Source organism: Odontesthes bonariensis, chromosome 5, assembly GCF_027942865.1.
Source record: "Odontesthes bonariensis isolate fOdoBon6 chromosome 5, fOdoBon6.hap1, whole genome shotgun sequence".
Lineage (NCBI taxonomy): Eukaryota > Metazoa > Chordata > Actinopteri > Atheriniformes > Atherinopsidae > Odontesthes > Odontesthes bonariensis.
The window spans coordinates 16,488,443-16,515,708 of record NC_134510.1 but is presented as its reverse complement, the minus strand read 5'-3'; the positions used below and the strand labels follow the sequence as shown (position 1 = coordinate 16,515,708).

At 37.6% G+C, this 27,266-nt stretch overlaps 1 protein-coding gene across 4 annotated transcripts in view; it reads right to left on the bottom strand.

Moving 5' to 3' along the window:
* LOC142379793 (CUB and sushi domain-containing protein 3-like) overlaps nt 1-27,266 on the bottom strand; it is a 284,354-nt gene that overhangs the window by 137,612 nt on the left and 119,476 nt on the right. For all 4 annotated transcript variants that reach the window (XM_075465063.1, XM_075465065.1, XM_075465064.1 and 1 more), the window contains exons 25-31: nt 26,017-26,143; nt 22,257-22,459; nt 20,805-20,996; nt 19,302-19,440; nt 16,252-16,439; nt 15,682-15,876; nt 9,196-9,312 (exon numbers count right to left, since the gene is read on the bottom strand). In XM_075465063.1, coding sequence (XP_075321178.1) covers nt 9,196-9,312; nt 15,682-15,876; nt 16,252-16,439; nt 19,302-19,440; nt 20,805-20,996; nt 22,257-22,459; nt 26,017-26,143 — 1,161 coding nt within the window. The remainder of the gene's footprint in view (nt 1-9,195; nt 9,313-15,681; nt 15,877-16,251; nt 16,440-19,301; nt 19,441-20,804; nt 20,997-22,256; nt 22,460-26,016; nt 26,144-27,266) is intronic.

Sequence of the window (27,266 nt, the reverse complement as noted above, 5' to 3'; positions counted from 1 at the left end):
ACTTTTCAACTGTGCAATGTTTGTCACAGTCGCGGTGCTTCCCTTTTCTCTTGCACAGTAGTTGGCTTACGAGCTAGCGGTTTCCTCATCCGACCCGAGAGTGCTGCTGCTGGCCGTGAGTTTCTCCCGTGCGCCGCTATGGGTGTGCTGTGGATGGTGCCGCTGCTGCTGTTCCCATTCCTGATGTGGACCAGCAGCAGTGGGTTAGGGTAGAAGAAAACCCGAATCAATTCCAAATTACAGAGGTGGATTTCCTCTTCTTCACCAGCTCGTCGGCTTGGCTTTCAGCCATGGCTGTCCATGCGTTTTCTAAGTATTTACAAATACAACATGGAGGCGTGTAAGAAAGTGTCACGACGCACAGTTCGCTATGATTGGTCGGTTAGGTTAAGGACGCCCTACGTCTGCCGCATCGGCGGGAACCAGCATTAAAAAAAAAAAAAAAAAAAAAAAAAAATCATTGCGCTGATTGGCAAAGGCGATCTATACGGTTTCTCTAATTTGGTAGATCGCCTGCGATTCTCCACTCTTCCTCGCCAGTCACGATTTTATATCGCCAGATCGCGCACCCCTAGGCGTGCATAACAGAGGTCTAAACCTTTTGAAGTTGCAACAGAGTCTCTTTTCAGAACACTTAACAGTCGCACCGGTCCACAGTGCTAAATGTATCAGTTTCACAATAACCCACAAATCGTCAAGCATATGACTTGAGTTTAAGACCAATCAGACACAACTTTTAAGTTCTTTTCTCTTAAGTTCTTTAATTTTTCAACATCGTTTTTGCGCATGATTCGTTAGCTCTGGGTTTTAAAAATACATGGATATACTTAAATATTAAAAAATACATGGTTTGATTAAGCCATTATGTCACATGACTTAATACAAAACAACAGGCAAGATGGACCATCAACTTACAAATTTTATAGAGATTATTGTGGCCCTACTATGTTTTTGCACAGTGGACAAAAGTAGGTGCATATTCTGAAGAGGGTCTCAATTTGAAACAATTATCTGTGAAACAAACTCTCCTTTAAAAAGAGTAAGAACAGGAAAAGCACAAAAACAGACCAACCACTCCACTTCAAACTTTGGCTGCTCTTTTTTTCTGTCTCCTATCATTTTGACTTTGGTGATGGAGTCCTTTTGCTGTCAAAATCAAGGGCATATGCTGCAGAGAGGATCATTACACTAAAGAAGGGAAGAGAAATGTCAATCTTAAAAAGCCTGCATCTCTGCTTCCTCTACCATTTGATCTTTTGTCTAGTGAAAGAATGAACATGGCCCAATGAATCAATTACGTGCTGTGTATTGTTGATGCATCAACATAAACCACTTGTCTGTATTACATTGCTGTAACATAATGTTTTTTTTTTTTTGAAAAAATACATTTTTATATGTAAATTTTCTCAACGTGGCCTTTTCGTTTCCTCTTTGCTTTTTTTTTTTTTCTCTCCTTGTTAATGCTTTGTTCCCATGTTTAGATGATAATCATTACAGGCTTAAGGACGCACACAAAACTTGGAGTTAATGAGGAGTTTCTGAATATAAAGAATTGTTTTGTCAAGATATGTTAGCGTTTGTGGAATATACTATCCACTAAAATCTATGGCCCTAAATTGCATTTAATGTGTCACACAGTATACGTTCAAGCCAATTACCAAAGTGCCTGTCTATTTAGCAAATAAAACCCCACCAACTATGTTTCTGGCAGAACTAATGTAAAGGGAACGCAATATATTCCAGTGTCTGAGGTTTTGCAACCAATATATGGAAAATAAACAATTTATTCTCTTTAGATGTAAATGTCAATGACAAACTTCCCATCAAATATGTGAAACAATCCATGCGAAATTACTTTCAGCTTATTATATATGACTGATCAGCATGCAAGAGTATTAAATGGCCACTTTTCTCCTCTTCCACACAATGTAAGTTGCTCTCATACTTATAATTTTTTCGCAGATAGCACTGCATATATTAGTAAAACTATTTCAAAAAGGCCTGTGGTCCTATTACATTTACTGTGCATAACTGTGTTCCAGCTGAAACTACAGACTCTTGCTACAGACCAGAGAGGTCTTAGTGGAGTCTGTTTCCCAATAATATACCATATTTACCAAGCAACCAACAAATTGTGGTAGGAATTCAGGTCCTGGATCTTGTTGATGATCTTGTGACAATTATTAGGAATGGTTGCACTCTTTCCCTTTTTTGACAGCTCTACCCTAAATAGCCGAATTTACAAAGAAATACTGAAGGTTATAATAATATTTCTGCACACATTAGTGGCATTAAAGTATTCACATTTTATTCCGTTGATGTAAGGTTCCGGTGAATATTTTTGAAAACAGCGATTAAGCTGTTTTGGTGCAGTGTTCATCTGAAATTGAGCATAATTGATAGACTCAGATCTGACTTTCAGCAGCCACATCAAAGCTGTCACCAAGGCAGCTTTTTACCATCTCAGAAACATCAACAGAATTAAAGGTTTCCTCTCCCAAAAAGACCAGGAGAAACTCGTCCATGCATTCATCTCCAGTAGACTCGATTACTGTAATGCTCTTCTAACTGGACTTCCCAAAAAGAGCATTAAACATCTGCAGCTCATCCAGAACGCTGCTGCTAGAGTTTTAACCCGGATTAAGAGATCTGAACACATCACACCAGTGTTAAAATCTTTACACTGGCTTCCAGTCAGTCACAGAATAGATTTTAAAAGCCTGCTGATGGTTTACAAATCCCAGAACGGTTTAGGCCCAAAATACATCTGTGATATGTTCAGAGAATATAAACCCAGCAGAGCACTTAGATCCAAGGACTCAGGTCAGCTGGTCCAGTCCAGAGTCCAGACTAAACATGGAGAAGCAGCATTTAGCTGTTGTGCTGCAAATAAGTGGAACAAACTGCCAGTGGAGATTAAACTTTCACCAAATGGAGACATTTTTAAATCCAGGTTAAAAACATTTCTGTTCTCATGTGTCTAGGCATGAAATATCTTTTAACTTATCTAGACTGTTGCCTGTTTTTAAATTCATTTAAATGATTTTATTTGTTTCTCTTTATTTTCTTTTATGTATTTTTAATGCTTCTTACACTCCCTGCTGCAATGCTTTTATTTTATGTAAAGCACTTTGATTTGTTTTCACATGAAATGTGCTATATAAATAAATTTGATTTGATTTTGATTTGATTTGATTTGATTTGATAAAAGTCAGATAGCCAGCTCTGGCTCTGAGGTATCATGTTAAAGCTAATCAGTTAACCCCGACTTACCCAGCAGGATCCCCATCTCCCTCTACCTATGCCTCTGAGAGGTCTAAAGGGGATTTTTTTCTGACAGTGAAGCAGAAGCAAGTATTTCTTCATTCATGATTTTAGTACATCTTTATATTTTTTTCAGACAGAATTTGATACTTATATCACAAGCATATCCAGGAAAACGAATATGCACGATTCATGATGATATAAGCTCTCATGATGGCAGAAATAAAATAGGTAAGAAAAAATTTTTTTTCGACTAGTACAGAGTTACAAGATATGTATCCTTCTCCATTGGCATTTTCAAGTTTGAGGTTACTGAGCTCACCTTGAAATACATACATTTGGAGGAATATGAGAAAGCCACTGCTGCAGAAGACATCTGCTCAGGACACCACGAGTGTACCATTTTGGCCCGGAGCCACAGTATTAGCAATTGCCTTAAGGCAAATCCCATATAAGGTGTAACAGACACTCGCATCGCAGGCGACAGTGAACGGTAAGAAAAATGAAAGCATATGTATGTCCGTCTGGCTATGAATTATGGAAGAGCTACCCGTCGTCCTAGCTTTGTAGCAGCACAGGTCCTCTGAGATTCTGGACTGTGACAGCATACATATACCTCATTTACAGAAACCAAAGGGATTATACAGCAGTGAAGACATATACGTTTTTAATGGCCCATTATCACAGCAAAATTGCATCAACACTTTTGGCAGGATGTATGTGGCTGCACCTTGGCATAAGCTGCATGCAGCCCATTAGACTTCTATCTCGGGTAACAACTTCTTTTTTTGGTTTGAGAGCTGTAAGAGTTGGTCACCTCAGAAGAAAAAAGAGAGGAGAATAAGAACAAAGATCTGTAACTGGTCTCTTTTACTTTCAGTTTAACCTGAACAGATATTCCTTTTTGTTTTGTTTTTTATGTTGATCTTTATCATAATTTGTTACTTGTTGACTTGACTCTTTAGAGCCAGTTCACTGACACGATGTGAACTCTCAAGCTCATCACCTTAAAAAGTACAGGTTCTCAAAGGCGGTCAGTGCCATCCCCTCAAGTGTTGTTTGATGCTGAAACTTGACAAAGGCAGAAATGTGGAGCAAGTGGAGCACCACAGTAAAAAAAACACACCTTTCACGTCTAGGTTGAGAGTTCCAGACCACCTGAATGCCTCTGCTTGGATAGAGGTGCTCACTCTAGCAGATGATCAGCTAATCAAGGGCATTTGATTAACAGCACTTTGCTGCTTCATACCCTTCTAGTTCTTATAGAAGCAGTAAGAGTGCACTTATTTTTTCCCACACTTTTGCTTCTGCATTTTGGCTTAGATTGTGTTAATCAATTAAAAAAAAATGGTGTAATGTCATATGTTGTTGTTCATCTGAGGATCTGTTTGCCTAGTTTGTAGGATCTGGTAAGGAACAGATGGTTATTATTTTTATTTCTAATCACATCCCGATTTGTAAAACCTTAGAATTTGAAGAAGTTGTCACTTATTTATCTTTTTACATGACTGTAGTTCATGCTTCATGTTAGGTTAAGTTTATCAAGGGATTGTTTGCATTATTAGGTGATGCAGATTGACAAATAAATGCTATTCTGTGTCTGCCAGGGTTGCTCCAGGCCTATTCATACATACATCACTGACGAGTCAACAGTCAGCCTCCGGGGTCAACGGTTTCATGATTGCTCTCAGCAGTACTCCGTTTCCGTCTCAGTCTACTTTCATTCCCTGTCTTGCTTATTATAAATCTCTTACTCATTATGATACTCTCCATCTAACTTGCTCTCTCAGAGATTTCCACATTCAACAGAGAGCTATATGCCTCTTGCTGGTTAGAACCTTTACTTTTTGCAGTCTCAACAGACTCAGTGTCGCTCATTTTCTGTACATCTTGTCGCACACTAGATTTATTACGGCAATCAGTCAGTGCTCCTGTCTTGCCTCCTGCCACATTCTGTGGAAGCCATTATGCATATGTTATTCTTATATACATGTACATTGGAGTTATAAAAAAGCCTCAGGCAGATAAACAGAAGTGAAGGAATGGTGTGTCTACACCCTTAGGAAAACCTTTCCAGTGACAGTTGGATAAAAAAATTATACTTTTGCAAAGTTAAAAACAAAATAAATATTTTGAGGTCAATGGTCTTTCGATGTGCACAATCGTGTTCAAATTAGGTCCATGATTTCAGGCAGGTTATATGTATTTAAAATCCTGTAGTTTTGCAAGGAAGCTATTATGGGTTAAATTTAATTTGTAACTTCAGTTATGTAAAAGCCTTTAAAAAAAAACATTGCAATTTTAATGAGATTTGTGGGTCCACATGTTTTCAAATGTTAAATGTTAACTATCTTTAAATTAATGATCTTTGGGGTGAATCTTGCTGTGAATATTTCATACAGATTCAAATTCAAAACAAAAACAAGCACATTTTACTTTACAAAAGTATGCTGTTGAAGGTTCGAATAATCAGACGAGTTTAGCTAACCTCTGAAATCATTAACATTGACAAAACAGGCTGCACTGAACAAACAAATGCTGGAAGCTAAATACAAACTCAGGCAGAAGAAACAAAAGGTACAAAAACCAAGAGGTACAGTGAGGTAATATTGCCAAAAATAATTGTACATCATGCTTTACATTTCCTCTGGATACCGCTGCAGAAAATAGGTTTGCAACTGGTTTCCCAATTATCTGTGTGGGAAATCCTGAAATGCCTATCCTGCTGGACTGTATAAAAACAGTGTATGTCACCTGCTGAATATGTGTGTCTGAGTATTTACAAGCAGTGCCAAAGGCAAAGGCTGAGTGTTGCAAATAATTCATACTGGTTTAAAAAAGAGGCAGGTGCGTATTCCCACCTTTTTGAAAATAATATTTATGATCATCAACTGAAATGCCATATACAGATTCCTACATAAACATCTATATCATATTGTAAGACCAGGTTTGTAGTTACATACAGTAAATAAATATAGTGACTGAGAGGCAGAAAGTCTTAGACAACATAGAAATACATACGACTGACGTTATGCTAAGAGGGAATGTACTAGATTGTATAACAGTGAATGATGATGGATGATTTTCCAAAAATGCTGAGACGGTATGTAAGATTTGAATGAAAAGGAATGCAATAATTTGCAAATCATTTATATAATACACTGACTTTTGAAATGGTAAACAGACAAAATATCAAAATGTTGAAAGTGAGATGTATATATTTTAATTTTGAATTTCAATGCCAGCAATATGTTTAAAAACAGATTATTCCATTTCAATCAGTACATAAGATCCAGACCAGTCTCACTCTAGAATGTTGCTTGTTTTTAATAATTTTAATTACACTCTTTCTCTTTATATTCTTTTATGTATTTTTAATGCTTCTTCCACTCCCCGCTGCAATGCTTTGATTCTATGTAAAGCACTTTGAATTGTTTTGTACATAAAATGTGCTATACAAATAAATTCGACTTCACTTCACTTGACTAGAATGCCCAAAGCTCAGTGTGAAAACTTGGCAGTTTCACATTTTAGTTTCAAAATGGCAAAATACAAACGCTTTCAGTAGCCTATTGTTCTGTATATGCTATGTTTATGTAACTTGATAGTGAACTCCAACAACGTATTTATTGATTTCTAAACACAAGTAGACATCATTATACACAACTCTTTTTTAAATATGTGTAATTTTTATATTAAACCCTAACCCTGTATCTTCTAATATCTAACAATAACCACGTATTGTCATTTCCTAAAATCTAAATAATCAGGAGAAAAAGAAAAGTAGAAAAGTGAAAGAACTTTAGAATATTTTTTACGTTTCATCCCCTCTGTCCTGTTTATAAGTTTCATGCATGCATCTTAAAATGACCATGCAATACAAGGCTCTATTTCAACAGAGCAAAAGAGAGACTGATTGTATGACCCATAGCAGATGAATATTATCGTCATATTATAACAGTATTCATTAAAATTCCACCGCCAGAGATCATCATGTAATCTTTTGGCCACCCCTACTTGTGTCCCCACTTTCATACCAAAACACGGATACTCCCAAACTCACAATACTCTAATCATCCAACCCAGGTGTAACACCCTCAGGTCGTTGCAACGCAGTCAGGAGATGTTGTTTTCCTGCAGGGGCAACTAGGTTGACACATGGTCTGAAAGGATTATAGTACACTACGGGTCACATGAGGGACAGATTAAGACACATCTGACACTCTACCTTGGGCACTTACAAATTTCAATCACCTGGATACTAGACACTGAAATGTGATGCCTGTTATAATACTGCTAAAGGCTAGACTCTGCTGCCAAGCAACTACAGAGAAAAAGAATGTCTCCCCAAACAGTCCAATGGGAAGGTCAAAAATGCTAAAATGCTGGACTCTTCATTCTGTACTCATTCTTGTTATGTAATACCATCACTTTGAAATGGAAAAATCTATAGATTAATGTGTGCGGTTGTTACAGTATATGCTAATGTTATATGTAATATGGTGTTCTGTAAAACATCTGGTTTTTGAAAGCATTTATCTACACAAATGTGCTCCATTTTACTGATTGTTATTACAGTAAAAGAAAAACTTTGCTTAATTTACGGGTTTTGATCATTAACTGGTCATCTTCTGATCTAGTGATAAAATGTTTATCAAAGATTCATGTACTGCTAGTAGAAAGAATGGTATATGTGGTAAATAATTTGGGACATCATAGCTCCCAGTTGCATAGTTAAATAACTCAAAGCGTATTTCCTTCAAGCCACACTACAGCAGTCTTGCTGATCATCAATAGCCTCTGTCTCTACAGTACATTCTCAGGAATAAATTCATGGGCCCAGGTGGAAATGTTGCCTGGCGACTTCCACAGTCCATTAAGCTTTTTCTGGCAGTGTAAGCAATGGCAGTATTTCTATGCAATATTTATTACAAAAGATCTGTGGGTTCCCGGACACCATGAGCAGCAGGAGATGGCAGCAGAGGATGTAAGCAGTTGAGCTTTATTCACACAGTGGAATAATGTGTTTCATTAGCACAGCGTTTTACAGAATAAAAACATCTGCCCACATTTCCACAGCTCTTTATGGGGTATTGAGTAGAAACACTTCAAGGTCTTCCTGAAATCTTTGCTGAAACAAACATATTTATATGTGCTTAGATAAACCGAGCACCCAAGAATTTGCTCGCTCCTTCTATTCCCAGCAAACCTACTGCTTTGACCTTCCTCTAACTGTAAGGAGAATTTTTTTTTTTTTTTATATCAACTCTATCAATTCTATTTAAAACCCAGTGTGCTTTCAAGCCTCCTGTCAGAGCCCAAACACTCATTCTTTATGGTCCGTTTCAACTTGTTACGCTATAGTGGATAGCAGCAGGAAGAGCTGTCCTGCAGTGGTGCATTGGTTTGGAATTCTAACATGGTGTGTATCATTAAACTGAGATTGAGACACATAGCGCCGGTTTCTGTATGAGAGCAATAAGCAATATCTGATTGTTTATAGTACAGAATTTAGCTTGATTCTCAACAAAATCACCTTTAAATATGAGGCAAGTCTACATAGACTAAATATTTCTCCAGCAGCTGAAGGGACTTAACTTGAGTGTCGGTGGGAGCAAGAATCATTCATACAAATTTAAATGCACAAAACACTGAAATGCATGAAACACAAGTTAAGCTCTTCAGGGAAATGAATAATGCAAGTCTGAATGTTCTGTTTGATAATTCCCTGTCACCTTTGACAGTAAAGCCTCCATTTCTTCACTTTGCAAACTATTCTCTATGCTCTTCTAGGAATGCACAAAAGAACATAGGCCATCTTTTCTCTTAGGCTTTTCTTAATTTTGAGATAGAAACGTTTCTCAATAGCTATACCCTATGTGGCTAGAAGAAACAGCTTAATAGTAATAACTTTTGCTAAAAAATGCTTACCAAAATCTCCAGGGACAAAGATGTCATAGACACAGCTCTGGCCTCTGGTGTAATTATGTGGGTAGTTTGGGGACAGAACAGTTCCTTCTGAACCAGTGAAGTGACCTCCGCAGGGAGCTGTGGGGACAGGAAGGCAAGCAACAGAGAAGAAAAGTCAACAAATGTGAAACAACCATCTTCTAACACCAGGGGAAATAAGGCGATAAAATATAATCAGCAAAGTCATTTTAACAGGCACAAGTGCAGGATAAGCACTTCACATCCCAAAATGAGGTAAATAGAAAAACCTTCGAACTCTCAGCTGCTGACAAATATGATTCCGAACAAAAAAAGCGAGGAGTTCTACTTTCCAGGGACACTTCAGAGACATTTTCAAGCAACACTGAAGTGTAGGTGGACATCTGAGTCATGTTTTTTGGTTAATTCATTTAACATTAAACACAAAAATGGCTGATTTACAAAAGTATTCTGACATTTGCAACTGAGCTATCAAATCAAATTTATTTGTATAGCACATTTCATGTACAAACAGTTCAAAGTGCTTTACATAAAATAAAAGCATTGCAGCAGGGAGTGCAAGAAGCATTAAAAATACATAAAAGAATATAAAGAGAAACAAATAAAATCATTTAAATGAATTTAAAAACAGGCAACAATCTAGATAAGTTAAAAGATATTTCATGCATAGACACATGAGAAAAGAAATGTCTTTAACCTGGATTTAAAAATGTCTCCATTTGGTGAAAGTTTAATCTCCACTGGCAGTTTGTTCCACTTGTTTGCAGCATAACAGCTGAATGCTGCTTCTCCATGTTTAGTCTGGACTCTGGACTGGACCAGCTGACGTGAGTGCTTGGATCTAAGAGCTCTGCTGGGTTTATATTCTCTGAACATATCACAGATGTATTTTGGGCCTAAACCGTTCTGGGATTTGTAAACCATCAGCAGGCTTTTAAAATCTATTCTGTGACTGACTGGAAGCCAGTGTAAAGATTTTTAAACTGGTGTGATGTGTTCAGATCTCTTAGTCCGGGTTAAAACTCTAGCAGCAGCGTTCTGGATGAGCTGCAGATGTTTAATGCTCTTTTTGGGAAGTCCAGTTAAAAGAGCATTACAGTAATCGAGTCTACTGGAGATGAATGCATGGACGAGTTTCTCCTGGTCTTTTTGGGAGAGGAAACCTTTAATTCTGTTGATGTTTCTGAGATGGTAAAAAGCTGCCTTGGTGACAGCTTTGATGTGGCTGCTGAAAGTCAGATCTGAGTCTATCAACACTCCGAGGTTACGAACTTGGTCAGTGATTGTAAGGTACCGAGTCTCAAGATATTTACCAACGCTGACCCTCTTCTCTTTGCTACCAAACAGAATGATCTCAGTTTTGTCTTCATTTAATTGTAGAAAATTCTCTCTCATCCAGGTGTTTACTTCCTCCAGACACTGACACAGTACGTCTGCTGGGCTGCAGTCGTCTGGTGACAGAGACACATAAAGTTGTGTATCGTCTGCATAACTGTGATAATTGATGTTAAAATTCTGCAATATCTGACCCAAAGGGAGCATATACAAGTTAAACAGAAGAGGTCCAAGAATTGACCCCTGGGGCACTCCACAAGTCATGGCCACTCGCTCAGATTCATAGCTGCCAATTGTAACAAAATAACTCCGGCCTTCTAACTATGGCACATTTTACTAATTCTTTAATTTTCAAGCAACACTGAAGTGTAGGTGGACATCTGAGTCATGTTTTTTGGTTAATTCATTTAACATAAAACACAAAAATGGCTGATTTACAAAAGTATTCTGACATTTGCAACTGAGCTATGGCACATTTTACTATTTCTTTAAAATATTAACATATTTCTCAAAACCCGTTAGTTTTACAACTGTGGAGGATATGTGTGTAGATTAAGAAAAAAAAACAACAGTGTAACCTAATTAACAATGAGTCTAAGACATATCAATTGTGGAAAACTTGTGGTCAGCACTGAAATTATCATCCTGTGTTTCAAATCAAACTCAAGGGCAAGTTTGAACGTAGCTGTAGCCTGGCTTATGCCGACTTCATAAAGTACAATGGAATTCTGGGAACAAATTGTCCATAGTCTCTTCCCACTTTTCACTCCCAATGTCCTCCAATGTATTTGTAACTCCCGATGTGGTGCACAAATATTAAGTACAATTTTTTTTCCTCAGTAGGTGTGGTCACTGGCTTTATAGGTTGTGTGATGCCTTAGTAAGAGGATTGGTAATCATCTATAATCTTAACTGATTAGATTTCACCTTAACACATTTCTAAAAACAGCATCCATTAATATCACTGTGCAGAAACTCAGTTTTGAAAAGAAAGCTACTGGTGATGGGATTTGCGAACTTTGATTTGGTTCTTGTTTGGGAGTCATGGGTTTTTGCTCCATGCTCTCACCTGTGTTAAGTGTCTCAGCTGTTACCCATTCACTCATCAAGCTCTACATAGTATTTAGGTCTCTGGTTTCCCTTCATCTTTGTCAGATCCTAACCATTAAAATCTCTTGCGCAACTCCTAATCTCTTATTTCTATTCTGGTCAGTCTAGTCTGATCAAGTTTAGTCGGCTTTTTGATTTTGTTATTTTCCTGTTTTAGTATGATATTTTTGACGGTTTTGCAGCCCTTTTTGTTTGCAATAAATCAGTTAAGTTCTTCCTACAACCTCTTGCCTCTACCTGTGTCTGCATTTGGGTCCTGATATAAATTCAGTTGGAAAACCAGTTTATCAATATTGGCCGAGGTCTATCATGTACCTGTGGTGCATTTCATAGTCTTATTTTAAGCTTTTATTAATGCATCTAATTGGCCAAGAGGCCCTCTTGCGCAGATAACAGACTCGCACCACATGGTGTGGGACCCTCAACTGTAAACAAACACACTTATTTGTTGTAGGGGAGCTGTCAACAGCTGCTCTGGACCTTCTGTGGCCCACACATTGCACATGCCACTACTGCTTCAAGAGAAAATCATGATGAGCAGGCAGGTGTTAATGTTGAAAAATGGATCAGCAATTTATCCACATTTGATTTTTGGAGAAGCAAGAGAAAAGTAATCGAACTTATGAGACGGTGATCTTAGTTGTCAGATGGAATAAGATGCAGAATAGAAATCTAAGAACGCAGCTTAGCAGAGGAAACGGCACACTGCATTACCAAGCGGATGAACGCAGTATGAAATAATGGAGGATTTTTCAAGATGTCTTTCTGATAGCTCAGCTTTCTGCAAGAGAGAAGTAGACTTACTGCAAGACCAATTATTTTGTATTCTGTAAAGGATTGATGAGCTACGAATAAAGGCATTCCGGTGTTGTGAAACTTTTAACTGACTATATTTGAAGGATATTGACCAAGTACTTAAATTCACTTCATTTACACAGACAAGGGGGCCATTACAGCACAATAACAGATCTAATGTATTGAATGCACTGGGTGAAATGGTAAAATATGAAGAGACAACAGCTTTATCTAAAATGTAAAATATGACAAAGGTCAAACAAACATTACCGGTACATATTTTTGGGGTCTTTACCTAAATCAATAGTACAATAGGATGTGAACACACATGCATACAGTAAACATATGTTTGCGTATGCTAATGAGGATAATTGTGTAAAATTGTGGCAAGCATGTAAATAATTCCACATGTCTCCTAATGTCAGCATATGACGGCGCAGTTTCACTATGCAGGCTAAAAAGAATCGTAAAATCACGATGAGCGGGTGGCCCATGTACGGAGGCTCTTTGCCCCTTCGATACCAGTCAGTGGCTATTTGCTGCAGATCACCTCCTTTCTCTGTGCCCTGTTTCCTGTTATGCTACTTTCGAATATTGGCCACTAGAGACAACAACAGGTGGTAAAAGTAAGGGTTATTGGTTAGAATAAATGTACACAGTAAAGCGTACGTATGACAAATACATGGTTAGGCAGTTACAAAATTGTTCATGCTTCTGTTTTACAAATTTTATGTTCATACTTTGGGATTTCCATCATATCGCGTGAATGTTTTCCAACGGAAGACAGTAGCCTAGGGATATGTTACCATGTAAACATTTACAACCATGAATTGTAACAACACACTGAACAAATGGACAAATGTTCTTATTATGTATTTGGTGAGAATGGGCTGTGAATCCATCTCCTTCTTGTGAACATTTATGCTACAAGTAAATTAAGGACCCAGAAGCCAGACATTGCCCCACATTAAAACCAGTACTCAAATACTTAAGGTACATTTAACTGCAACTCCAACATCTTAATGAATTAATTTGTAGGAAATTAATCTATGCACTTCCATTTTATTTAAATTCCTTCAAATGATTGATTAACCCTTTTTAAGCATTTGTGGCCAACAAAAGCCGCTTCCAGCATTTAAATGTGAAAACTTGATGTTTTTCTCTGTAACATTTACAATTCAGAACAGTAGATTTATGTTTTGGACTGTAAACGAACAAAAATATTTAAAGATTTAACCTTGGGTAAAGCAAAACCCATAATAGGTGATTTAAATCTATTTTCTTCATGCCAAAGACAAAAAAAACAACAACTGTCAAATCATGAACCCTGCTCTTGAATGGATGTACTGTAGTATACTATACCAATATACTATGGTTAAAGTAATTATTGACCAATAATGTCAAACTCCTCTGCTGTGATGTTGCGATACTGCTATATCACTAAGAAAGTGTCTGTGATAACTACTGTATGAGACTGGACTGGAATACATGAAATGATGTATGGCTGTTAAACAGACTGATGTGCATTAAACCATCTAACAAACATACAGTAAGCAGGTACCTCAGCTTATTGCTAAATAATGTAAGAGGATAGGAACTGGCCATATGTTGGGGCAATAAATGTGGCCCAGTTAGGTTTTCAGTTCAGTTTAAGTTTCAGAGTTAAAATACTTAACAGAGCGATGATGATGGTCTCTTTAGTAATGCACTTATCCTCAGAGCTGTTCAGTTACCCAGGTGCCAACTGTAAAAGTAATGAACTGCTCCCTGATGTAAAGGTGGGCAATCCCAATCTACAGTGCTGAAAATAAGAGCTGAATTATAATTTAACCTTACCATATAAAATATTTCAAGAATTATAAATAGTGTTATGCTAAAGGAGGGAGGGGGGCTGGATAGTTTCTTAAACACATTGCTTCCTTCTCTCTTATCTTCTTCCTTAACATTGATACAGCAATGCTCTATTAAATGTCACCTTTGAACATGTATCATGGAGAGGGGTTTCATCTAGGGATTCTAGTTTTGGTGGGGGACACCTATGCTCATGTGGGAAATTGTAATGAAATGGCCAAGGGATGATTAGGAGGAATGGGAACATCTCTGATCTAAATCAGAGATCTTTAGTTATTGGACTTTGTTCATGTTTAATGTGACTCATACATGTCCTTGATAAACTTGGTGGTTGATTTTTAATAGCTGAGTTTTACCTGAATGTCAACTGGCTATCACCTAGTTATGAGGTAGATCAAATGGCAGAAAAGACTACTGAACAATCCCGGTAAATCCAAGTGTGCAGGGTGAATTGGGAACATTTGTCTGAGCTAATAGTTCTAATTTTCAAACTGAAAGTCGAGCTATATATTCAATGCGACTTCCCCACTGATCATGGAATAATGGGGCAGCCCTTCTTGGGAGTTTGACCAATAATCGGGACGCTGTTCCAACCTTCACTCATGAGCTAAAAATTTGGGTTGTGAGCGAAAGAAGGAAAATTAGGATATAAATGGTGAAAATTTCATCCATAGCATGATTACGCTCAACCTTAGAGATGAGGTAAGAGCCTTGACACCAAACTCCTCCTCAACTGATTCCTTTCTGACATAAAAAGTCAGGAGGTGGATCAGCCAACTGATTAGAAACCTCTTGGGTTCCTTTCTTCTGGAGGTTTTCCAGGCCTGTCTTTGAGGGAGAAAGCCCCTGAGCAGACCCAAAATTCATGGGAGGGATTACATATCTTGTCTTGCTTGTGATTGCTTCAAGGATCCCTCAGGAACTAGAAAGCATTTTAGGGGAAATAGACATCTTAATTATTAAGCACATAGGTAATCCTATAGCTATCCATTAATTCTGCTTTAGGGACGACTATTTAATAGATCAGACTGATAGGCTTCTGCTGCTGAAAGGTATTTGAATGGGTATTCTTAGTGATATAATGCTAAAATTACAAACAATCCTTTTATGTGCTTCTGTAAACAGCCATAAATTTCAAAGTTTGCTTTAGGACACAGAAATATTTGACATGTAGCATAATTTGTCCCCCATAAAACACCTGTTTTGTAAGTGCTGAATTAGTGGTTAACTCTGAATTTCATCCATGTGGACAGTATGCACCACATTTGAGATCTTTTTTAAACCAGATATTACAAAGTATCAAATATTGGTTAAGCAGTTTGAGTGCAATTCTTTACTACTCAGGCCCTGTGTTATAGCCAAAATGTTGCCTCTTACCTTGACAGCTTGGTTTGGCTCTGTCCCACTCTGGTCTCTTGCTGTTGCCCATGACACATGTCAAGGTAGAGTAGCCCTGCAGCTGGTAGCCAGCCTCACAATGAAATGTCACCATGGATCCCAGCTTGTAGTCTGTACCCATCCTAGTGCCATTCATTACATTCCCTGGATCAAAACAAGCCTCCCGCAGTTTCGCTGCCAATCAAAAACACCAAAGCATTACAACAGTGACAACTGTGCAACATGGGAGGAGCTCCTATCCAGGTATAACTTAGAATAAGTTAAATTAATTATTAAATAGTAAAACAGATTCTATCACTTGAAATAAAACTGTTATTTAAAATAATAATATGGAAAAAGTGTAAAACGTATAGGGCTTTCAAGGCCAGATAAGTTAACTTTGTAAAGCTAAGTGACACTTTATACTAAAAATTTCCAATTCATTCTCAGTATTACCATTTTTACTCTAAATTTTAAACTAAATCCTATGCTCTAACACAAACAAATTCAGTGAAAATACATATTTTTTGTAAATTTTTTGTACCCACTTTGTACAAGCATTTACATTACCTTTGTATTCCAAGTGAAAGCCAGTGTAGCTCACCGAGCCATCACTACGAAATGCCAAGTACATGAAATAGGAAGTGCTCTCAATCTTCTCTGGAAGTTTACTGTCTTGGAAACTGCCAATAAGATGAGCACTGCTGTCTGGCCCATTATAGATGTACAAGAAATCATAGTTGGGCTCAATGCTGAAGCTGAAGTAAAAGAAACAAACAATTAATAAAACGGTTATTATTTTGCCAGGTATTAACTATTAGCTTGCATAGTCTGGATAAGAGATTAACAACGCAGTTTTAAAATCGGAGTGTGTGTTGCAGTGCAAAAAATTTGTCATACCGAGCGATTTGTTTTGCATCCCCAGACAAGGAGATAAAAAAAAAAAAAGAAAAGATATCACCCCTAAGAGGTAAGAGGAGATTAAATTATTGTGACACTGCTGTGGCACAAACCCTTCCCAGTCAGCGATGGCAATGCTGAGTTAAAAGATCATTTCATATTGTAGCATTGTATATCAAATCACATGCTGCACCAATCTTGAGAGGAGCATTTGTTTTCAAAATAATGAGCATGGTTTATGACAAAAATGTAAATAGCTTGGAGATAATTGCATTTGAGTTGGATCAAGGCAACTCCAATTTAAAATCATAACTCCATCCTTTCATTTGGCATCCCCAAGAGAGAAAGTAGCATTGTGCTAAACCTATTAGTTGTTTGTTTTGAAGGACAAGGTTGAAAAAGAAATCTGGTGACTTTTTTCTCCTTCACTATGAGAGGAAAAGTGTGTGGGAGTATAAAGAAAATGTGCCTATGCTCCTTCTCCTGCTCTTCATGAAATGACTATAGAAACAAGACAAGAGTAAAAAGAAGACTGTACATGGAAATTGCCCTGAGGAGCATCTTTGTGTTTTCTCTTCTGGCATTGCTGCTACATGGTTAGACTGCAATTAATAATGTAAGGTTTCAGGTTTGGGCATCATTAAGCACAGGAAATTAGCTGCATTCACAGGACAATTCTGCCATACATTATTCATCCAGAAGTCTTGTTTCACCACATTTCAGCAAAGAGGGTGGAATATCTTCTTGATGTCTGCAGAGAATCCCGACTTCTCCTATCTCCAAAAACACCTGGACTCAGACTCGAGCCCTCTGCCTCACACACGGCCAACCTTCCTCAATATTATAACATTATAGCTGGTTCCACTGCTGTGACAAGCAATTCCCCAGTGTAAGGTGAGCTGTTGTGCATCCACTGAGAACCGAGGCCATTCTGTTTCAGGCAGGTTACAAACATACAACAAGTTTAGGCAGAGATTCATACTATAGGCTGCACCATCTACTTTTTTTATTTATTTTTTTAATTTTTTTATTTGTCCAGCTGCTCATATTTCCAAATATCCTCAAACTCCGTATTTTCTTTTCTTTCCCCAAAAATAATTGGGGCAGGTCATCTGAGCCAGCAAAACTTTCTCTGCTGGCCAAGATAGCTGATTAAGAAAATTACACTTGCATAATTCATTTCATTAACACACTGCATTTTTTTGTGCAAGTTTGTGAAAAATGGCATCAGTCTTTTGAGGTCATATCATTGCTACTCTCTCTGTATAAGTTACTTCTACTGTTGGAGAAACAAATGGAGACTATTGAAATTTAAAGTTTGTCATGTCAGGTACATTCTTTGACAAGCCAGAGCCTTCTGGGCTTGCTGCTAATGTTAGCATTGTTCAGCCAGACAGCTGAGTGAAGTAGCTAATGTGCTACAAAGAGTAATGGCTTTGGGCTGTAGCTCCTTCAGTGTTTTTTTTTATTTCTAAGTTCTTACTTACCTTTGTTGTTCTTGCACACTTAATGACTGAGGGATGAAAATAAATGGATTTTCTGAAAAAATCTGACTACCGACCTTTTTTGATGAGGACTTTGATAGGGACTGTTTAAGAAAATTAGGACAGTGTGAGGAAGGATTGACCAGCCCCAGAGCTAGTAGGGATGGGAATTAAGAGATTGTTCCAATTGAGAACCAGTTCCAAATTTCCCAAAGTATTGCAAATGAACAGCATCACATTGCATGATGTTATTCTACTCAAATCGATTTAGTATTTACTTACTATACATTACATGTATGAAGCTAACAAAGAACCAAATAAGTTTATCCTCTTTTCAGGATTTCAGATAATAGGCAGCTGACTTGACGCGTGTGTAGTGGTCTCAAAAAAGAAAATGATAAAGTCTGTTATAATGAGACTTCATCTTGGCACTCAGTGTGTTTTAGGATTATTATTATAACTATTGCTTGGTTTGGATCATTGTTAGAGGCGTAAATGATGTTGAGAATCAGAGACCTGGCTGCGCCCTAGAGTGTGTGTGGTAGCATGTGTGTTTAGATTCAGCATCCTGGCTGGGAATCTGCAGGGAAGCATGTTGGTTGTTTTATGTAGCAGGTTTGACTTCTTGGTGGTTGTCTAATTAAATCTGGTCATTTTTATTTTTTCTTGTTCTTTTGGTGATGGCACTGACGTTGGATTTGTGCTGTTTATGATGTAGTATCCTGTCTGAAAAAGTAACACAGGTTTAATCTTTACGCCTTAGGCAACACAACTGATGACCGAACCACTTAGTGTACTGTAATGCTTCCAGGTGTGGAGCTCTCAGCTTAATCACACATGTCAATTCAACAAAAGGTTACAGTCAAACATTAATTGGTTAAATCATGTGGGCCAAAGTGTCACAGCTGGCTTATTCAAGGCCATTGTACAAGAGGGTAGCAAATGCATGTCCCACCACTGAATCATTGTGTTGGATTTTAATGGCATTGAGCAGCACAAATTGCAAACTGCAACCAAATAAATATTCCCCCAATCATCTCAGGTCTACCGTGGTAAGATGGCAGTGCAACGTGTTGAAAGGTAATGATCACACAAAAATTCTAACTGTCACACAATTTTACAATCATGCAATAATGAATAGAAATACTATTGACCTGACTATTACACACTGAAGCTTTGAATTGTCCACATTTGAACCAATTCTCTATGACTTATACAATAATATAGTCATATTACCTGATGAAAGCCAGGGAAATGACATAGTCGGAGTGAACTGCAATTAGCCAGTCACAGTCTTTGCTGTGTGGGTAGGGGTGTGGGTAGTTGGGAGAGAGGATGAATCCAGAGGATCCAGTCACATTCCCACCACACGGAGCTTGAGAGACCAGAAAGGAAGAGGAGAGGGATGAGAATGATGCAGAGATCAGAAAAAATGTGCCTTTCCTGTTGCAAAGTCTTTCTCTTAGCTGAATTTAGATTAAACCAGGGAAGATCCTCAAAATTGTTCTATAACCTTAGTTTGGAGTTTTCAGCAAAGAGTCTTGTGGCATAAGAAAGGACTTTAAAAAATAATGGCATCAAAAGACCATTTCCACAATTTCACTGTATCATGGCCGCATGGTGTATACCATGACACTTTAGTGTTGAGTAAACACACAGTACATACACAAAAAATAACTCCTGTGTAGTTGTACGTTGAAGATTACAGAGTGCAAAGAGATGACATCAATGGAGAGTAAGTATGATGATAATTTCACAACACAAAGCAATACAATGACTATGGAGCAGGTTTAAAGCCTGAAATTACTCAAGCAAATACATAAATATCTGTTAAAAAACATAGATCACAGTCTTTTCAGTCACTGAGACTTAACAAAGCAAATTCCAAAAGAATGATCTTTCTTTTTCATTACTTCTCAATGTAAACCTGACTCTTTCTTGGGAAATAAGGAAGCAGCAGACATACAACTATTAAATCAAATGAATGAATAATTGATACAGAGTTCTACTTTATGTGACTTGTACTGTCATAATTTAGAGCCTCATCATGTCCTGTAGTTTGTATGAAAAATTTAAAGCCTCATTTACTTATTTGTTAAATTGATTAATAAACCAACAGCTGCCATGTGTCACTAGTAAGAAGTGTTCGTAACACGATGACGACTGTGTAAGTTGGTGTGGTAACACTTCCTTAGTATAACAACAGCTGCTATCTATCTCACCTCTTGCTATTTCATGACGCCGATTTGTAAAATCGGTCATCTCAGTAAAAGACCTACAAATTTATTAACCAAAATAAAACTCTCTTAGACAACTTGGCAGCAACTCAAGACCATCTAGGTGTCGTTGAAACTACTTAGGGTAATTATTTCTAATTGCACTGTTAAGTAATTGGTTGTTAAGCTCCAATAAGGCAACGTGTCAGGAGGCTGTAGAGCCTTCTGTATCTAAACAGTAACAGAGGTGGTTTTGTCCACAGTAGAGCTGGCAACAGCTCAAACACATTTAAAGTGTCTTGTTTAACCTCCATGTATTTTAAAGATATTGGTGAGAGAGAAGTTCAGTCTTTGCTGCATCCAGTTAACGGACAAACTCTGGCCCACTTCCTCCCACCATTTCTCTTTCATTTTCATCCCCTACACTTCCCTCCCTCTCTCCTTCAATCCATATGTCCCTCTCTATCTCCTCCACACATCCAGCCCCCTCTCTCCATGTCACACTATTTCCCCTCTTTCTCACCAATGCAGCTTGGAGGGCTGGGTTGCCAGTAGTATCTATTTTCCACTTGGATGCAGGTGATTCTGCTCTCTCCCTGCAACTCATATCCTGGATCACAAGAGAAGGTCACAGAGTCACTGGGCTCCCGCCCTTCTCCGTTGCGACTGCCATTCATGGGAATACCTGGATCTCTGCAGGCTGTCGCAAGTGAACCTGAGGGGCGAAGACACAAATACAGGTGACTCACACATACAGTATAGCAGATAAAGACGTGGGAGCTGTATACGAGGAATCAGTAGAAGCAAGGGAGAACACACCCACACAGAGAGTACTGACAAATATCAGTTGAAGCTCTGCTGTGTTTTTCTCATCTGCTTTCCTAAACTACAGCTGCGCATAGGCTGAGGCCTTCGAGAGTGATCTGGTAAAATATGACTGATTCTTCAAATACTACATCTTAATGGACTTTTCTGAAAACTTTATCCTTAATTATTAGTTTAACGTTGTTTTGTTGCGTTGTTGTTTTAAAATACAAATTCAACGAATAAGGAAAAGGCGAAAAAATTTAAAAAGTGATCAAATATGTATTAACTTGATCAACTGATTAAACCTTTACTGACATTGATCACATCTCAATACTTGATTTCAAAATGTAGGACAATGAACAGTATTTATCAGCTGTGGAAACAAAGCCAACAATGCACTTTGTATTAAAGACACTATTTCAATTGTGACACATGCGACTTTATACCAGAACTAAGGTTACAATCCACAAGACGGTGTCAGTCAATGAATGAGGAATGCCCAAATGACTCTTGGTAAAAACCCATTTAACACTCAGCTCTTCATTTTTGTTGAATTTCCTCCATCTCGCAAACTTTGAATAATCAGATAAATACATATTCAACAGTAGTTGAAGTAGTAGTGTTCCCAATTAAATAATTGGGTTTCCACATTGCTCTGTTTTTGGTCCTCAAAACCGGCAGCCTTAGGCAAACAGAATATACAAGTACAGCATGCATTTGCAAAATCAATTCCATTTTTCACTGCAGTGAATCCCATATCATTGATTTTTACATTAAGCTGCTTCGCCTTAATGTTAAAATGAAAGCATTTACAGACTCATCACCCCCTACACAGCATACATAGCGTTTCATTTTACACTTTCTTGTAGGTGCTTCAGTTTTGAAACTAGTCATCAGCAAAACACAAACTGCATTTATATCAGAGCAGCAAACAATCCACAGCAGACAACAATGAACTGTAAAATATCAGTTCAGCTGTCACTGCTCAGCAAACCATAGTTAAAGATTATACATATTACAACGCTTGCACCATACTTCCATGTCTTAATGGCAGTGAAAAAGTCAAGACATTAAACTGTGAAAAGGAGTACACAGTTTTGACAAAGTAGTTCAATTGCATATAATTTTGTGTTACTTATAGAAAAACAACACAAAAGAAAATACTCACTTGAGAAATCGATAGCAAAACCAGACTTGGTGATGTAAAAGTCTGTCTCAAACTGAATGGTGACTATGTTGAGAGTGGAGTGGATTCCCTCAGGCAGAAGTGAGCCACTGACCTCCTTCAGAGACATCTCATTCTCTGGAGGCCCATCCCAAACCTTCAAGATGTCATGGGATGCCTCCGTGTCGAATGCAAAAAACTGGAGACTGAAAGAGATCAATACAAAAGATAGCCGACTTAGTTTGGTTTAAGTCTTAATTATAAACAACAGTATAACTTTGTGCAGGGTGAGACTGAGATGAAACCAGATCAGCCCAATGGCATTTAAATAAAGTAATACAGTACAAGATCACAGACTTATCTTCAATCTCATCAAAGAGATGTCAGTGTGGGTGACTTTTACTATTACTATTAAATAACATGTTTATATTGACCTCTAAGACAAAATGGCTTCTGTTTTACCATCACGAAAGACATTCTCAACCAAAACAACAAAAAAAAAGAAAAATAGAGAAGGCTTTCATGTCCGAGGAACATTCCCCTTGGTGCCGTTTCAGTCCCTCTGCAAATCATTGTAAACAGAGATGCTGCAGGCTGTTTTTCTTCATAGTATCTACCTTTGGAGGAGAATTCTTTTTTGTTTAAAGTGCATTTTGAGGGTTGAATGGGTCACTCAAAACATGGGCATTGTTAGGCCTCGATGTCCGAGGCTGCAGGTCCCAATTTTTTCTGAATTGCCCCGGACTTCAAGACAGACCAAGCATATTTCAAACCCCCAGAAATAATTATGAAACTAATTTAATATGCTTGCTCTACAAAACAAGCAGGCTATGCTTTGGTTTCTCTGTATCTCATACTATTTGTCACTATAGACACCCGTGCCATGTTGACACCTCAGCTGGAGGAGGAGGTGAAAAAAATTTCCTGTGGCTGTAGCAGCGTAGTGGCACTGCCTAAAATATAGGTGCATGATGGGAGGAGGAGGAGGAATGCTCAGTCTAGCTCTGTGGTTATTTTTGTAACAAGACTCACCATTTATGAAAAAAAGGCACCCCTTTAGAATTGATCATCACCATGGAGGATAGCAGGATTTTCTCTCAAAGTGCAAAATTCTTACGTAATAATTAACTAAAAAAAAAAAAAGCCAATAACTAACTAAACAAATGATTTAAAAAATATCGTAAAAAGATCAAATGTTTCACGAGACGGTATCAATTCAGCAATTTAACAGTCAGAAATACACAGTGTTCAAAGCTAAACAAATAGCAGAAGCTGAGCTATCAGAGCTGAAATCATCATGACAAAAAGGCAAACCTGTTATGTTCAGAAATTCTCTTCACATATCAAATGAATCAACAAATAATGCGTTTTAAAGATCTAGCTTGATCATCAGACTAAAACATTTGAAATTTAATTAGATTTTGGTTGAACATCTGGGTTCTGATTACTTCTCAGCGTTTCCTTACGTAAAAAATAAAAATGATAAAGTTGAATCGTAACCACAAACGATACATTTAGTTTAGTTTCATGGGGTAAAATGTAAATGACTGGTACAACGCATTGTTAAATACTTCAAAAAATTATGCAAATGTATTCCATAAAAATCCCCAAGATATCCAGACTTTGAAAGCTCCCAGTGTTTCAAGATTCCGTAGCTGACCAAGAATAAACTTAAGCTGTGGAAATGTGTGTTTGAAAAGTTACTAATTAATGTCACATCATTTTATGTAACATGTTCCAACAATGATTACATTATAGGTTAATACATTTTCTCCAGCAGTTTTTCTGACTTCAAGGGCCTAACGTGGCCTGGATGCGATTTGTGCAGGTGAAGAAAAAAAGACCTTACTGATAATGTAATGTAACAACAAATGCGATTGTGTTTCACAAATTTTAGACAGAAGGATCATGAACCCAGTATTTATTGCACATTGCCAGAGGGGATTTAGAAGGTAGAGTCATATGAGATTGGTAAAAGATAGATGTTCACTTTGTGAGGATGCTTCTACTGTATGTCTCCATCAGCAGAGGGCTGCCAGGCTGCCAGTGCGTGAAACCAGGGGACTGAGGGTGACAGAGTGCTGACAGATGTAGCCCGACAGAGAAGGAAACTCTGCGCCGCAAGTCTTGTTTTGTGATTTAATACTTTGTCTTTCGTATCTCTCTGGATTTACCCGCCCTCACTTGCTCTGACATTGCTAGCACCTTTGTTATACAGTGTATTTAGCCAACAGCCCATTCACTAATATTCAGGCATTAGTTTCCGTTTTGTGTCCTGTTCAATACTCTAGGAGGAGGAGAAACACTCTATTTTTCTTCTACTTTGATATTTGATAGAAAACTTTAGACTGAAGTTGAAAACAAAGTTAGCATTTATTAGCCAACATTGGTAAATCAGCAGGGCATCAGTTCAGTTATTTTTATTTTATTTGTGCCTGTTACGGTCATATTTTTAAGGCTGTGATCTATCATTTACCTTTGTATTTACATTATCATTAGCTGTGTAGACCGTGCAGACCGAGCAGTCCCCTGCTTCCGAGCATTAAACACTGTAACAGGCGCGGCTGTCGGCAGGTGGCAGCACGCAGTGATACGAAGGGAGAGAAAATAGCGCCAAGCGATTGTGAGGTCTGACTTTTTCCTAGAGAACGATTTTGTGATGCAAATGTATTACTCTTTTGAACGCATATTGTTTTGAGAAGCAAAACGCTTTATTTTTGTAGCCCCAGCCAACTAGCCGGACTACTTTTGTCAACGCCAAAACAAGGCTGGAACTTGGATCACAGGACGCAGTAGGGGTAAGAAAATATTAATATATGATATTACTCATCTATAGCTAATCTATAAACTTCAAATTTCAACTGAATTTAACAGCCACGAAAATACATTTGGGCTGCTTTAATCTTTTGAGGCAAAGTCATGTCAGATGATCTTAGTTCATGTAAGATGTATTTAAAAATAAATGCAATGTAACACCTGTATGCATGATCAGCACTTGATAATCTCAATCCAGGTTCCTTTGGTTTAATACATGCTCTGCTTAACATTTTCTGATATTTTTTTGCTTTGTTTTCGTCAATGTTTTGTTTTGGTTGCTGAACTAAAGTAAAGGCAACTGGTTTTTTTCTCCTCACAAAGACATCTCATGAGTGTTCAAGTTTAATTGAAAATAAATGGAAACCTTCGCTTAACCGGTAGATAAGAACATTCAGCTTTAAAATCTCTTTTGCAAAAGTGCCCTGCAGCAGCTCAGGTCAATAGTTCGAGCAAAACACACACTTATACACGAGATAATTACATGTACACATTCCAAAAGACAAACAATAAAGCCACCACAACTATAAACATAGCAAAATAAAGAAAAGGAACCAGATCATTTACTTGTCTAGTCATCATGAACAGGGGTAGCAATGATAAATAGCAATTCTAGACCAATTTTCTAACATGATGAATGTTTAAAATTTGTTTATATTCATTTATTCAGAGGAGTTCTGTAAGATTCAGATAGTTTTGGAGGAAAAAGAAAGACCAGGCTTGATTTTTAAGAAGAAAACCCACCCAGATTCAACTTTTTTTTCTTTTTTTTTTTTTTAGAAATACAATTGCTGGATATAAGGAATAAAACCGAGTCAATCAATCAAAGATCAATCAGAATTCCCAAGTGTTTGCATTAAGATACAGATTAAATTTCAGAAGTATTTAGAGTAGAAACCGATGGGATGCATGTGTATACAAAATAACACGCATGACTAACTGAATTTACCTGACAATGTTGCCAGAGCTGACCTCAATTGTCCAGGTGCACCTCAAGTTGTTGTCATAGGGGAAGGGATACCCTGGAGAGAGGATTCGCCCTGTAGACTCGCCCTTAAAACTGCCACCACACTCCGCTGCACGCAAACACATAAATAGATGGAAAAAAAACAGCATTGAAATCTCCAAAACTGTTGAACAAAATTTAATGAAGACTGAAAGCTGAAACTAAAAACCATTACAGGGTTAGAGCAGTTCAGAGGCAACAGTGAGAAAAACAAACATTGCTAACAGGTAAGTGGACCGCAACAATGACTTCCTTTCAGGCCAGAGTTGCTCATGGAAGCAAAACTCGTTTTGTCTCTAAGTATATCTCCTAATGATGTCATTATTAAACTGTAAAACAGACTGACCAGAGCAGACATAGGATGGACATTGGATTGCAGGGAGACTGCTACAAATGTTATTGACTAAATGAATATCTTATCATTCAATCTACTGATTAATGTCTACTCACAGGTTATCATCTTGCTATCTATATTACAAGATTGAGGGTACTTAATTAATAGAAAAAATTACATCAAATTAGATGCAGTGATAGGCTATAATCAGTATCATAACCCTGGCCAATTGTAAAGATACTTCAGGGGTACTTTGGATGCAGCCCTGGAGAAAAGGCTGGAAATAATATTTAGCATTCAGCTCATAGGCCCAAAGCTCCCAATTAATGATAACCATTCAGTGAACCTACTAACAGTTTATCGATAACCTGACTGAGCTCATTCTTTTGAATATCGCACAATAAAAAAGGCAGTAGAGCACTGGAGCTTTCAAACTGAAATTTCTGCACATGTTCAGACTTTGTAAATATTTTTTTTTTTTACCATAATCCATCACTGATAGACACAAAAAAAAGACTATACTCCTCAACACCTTCTAGGCTCAAGCAGTGTGCAGGTAATAGCTTTATCATTTCTGTCTCAGCATGGTTTGACTATGAAAGTACACTCAGGCATGTATTTCATGCCTATGAATCAGTGAGATTCTTTCTTTAATTCAAGAAAATGCATATTAATTGCTTGTGAATTAAAACACTAAAATTCTTGATTTGTGTTGAAATGAAGAAAGTCACAGCAGCACAGTAAAAACTCAACAGGAATTTAGAGTTTTCCTCGACAGGGCTCTTAATGATTCTGCCAGATTCTGCCAGGTCTCCATCAAGACCATGCAGAAAGCTCAATGATGAACTATAAAACATCA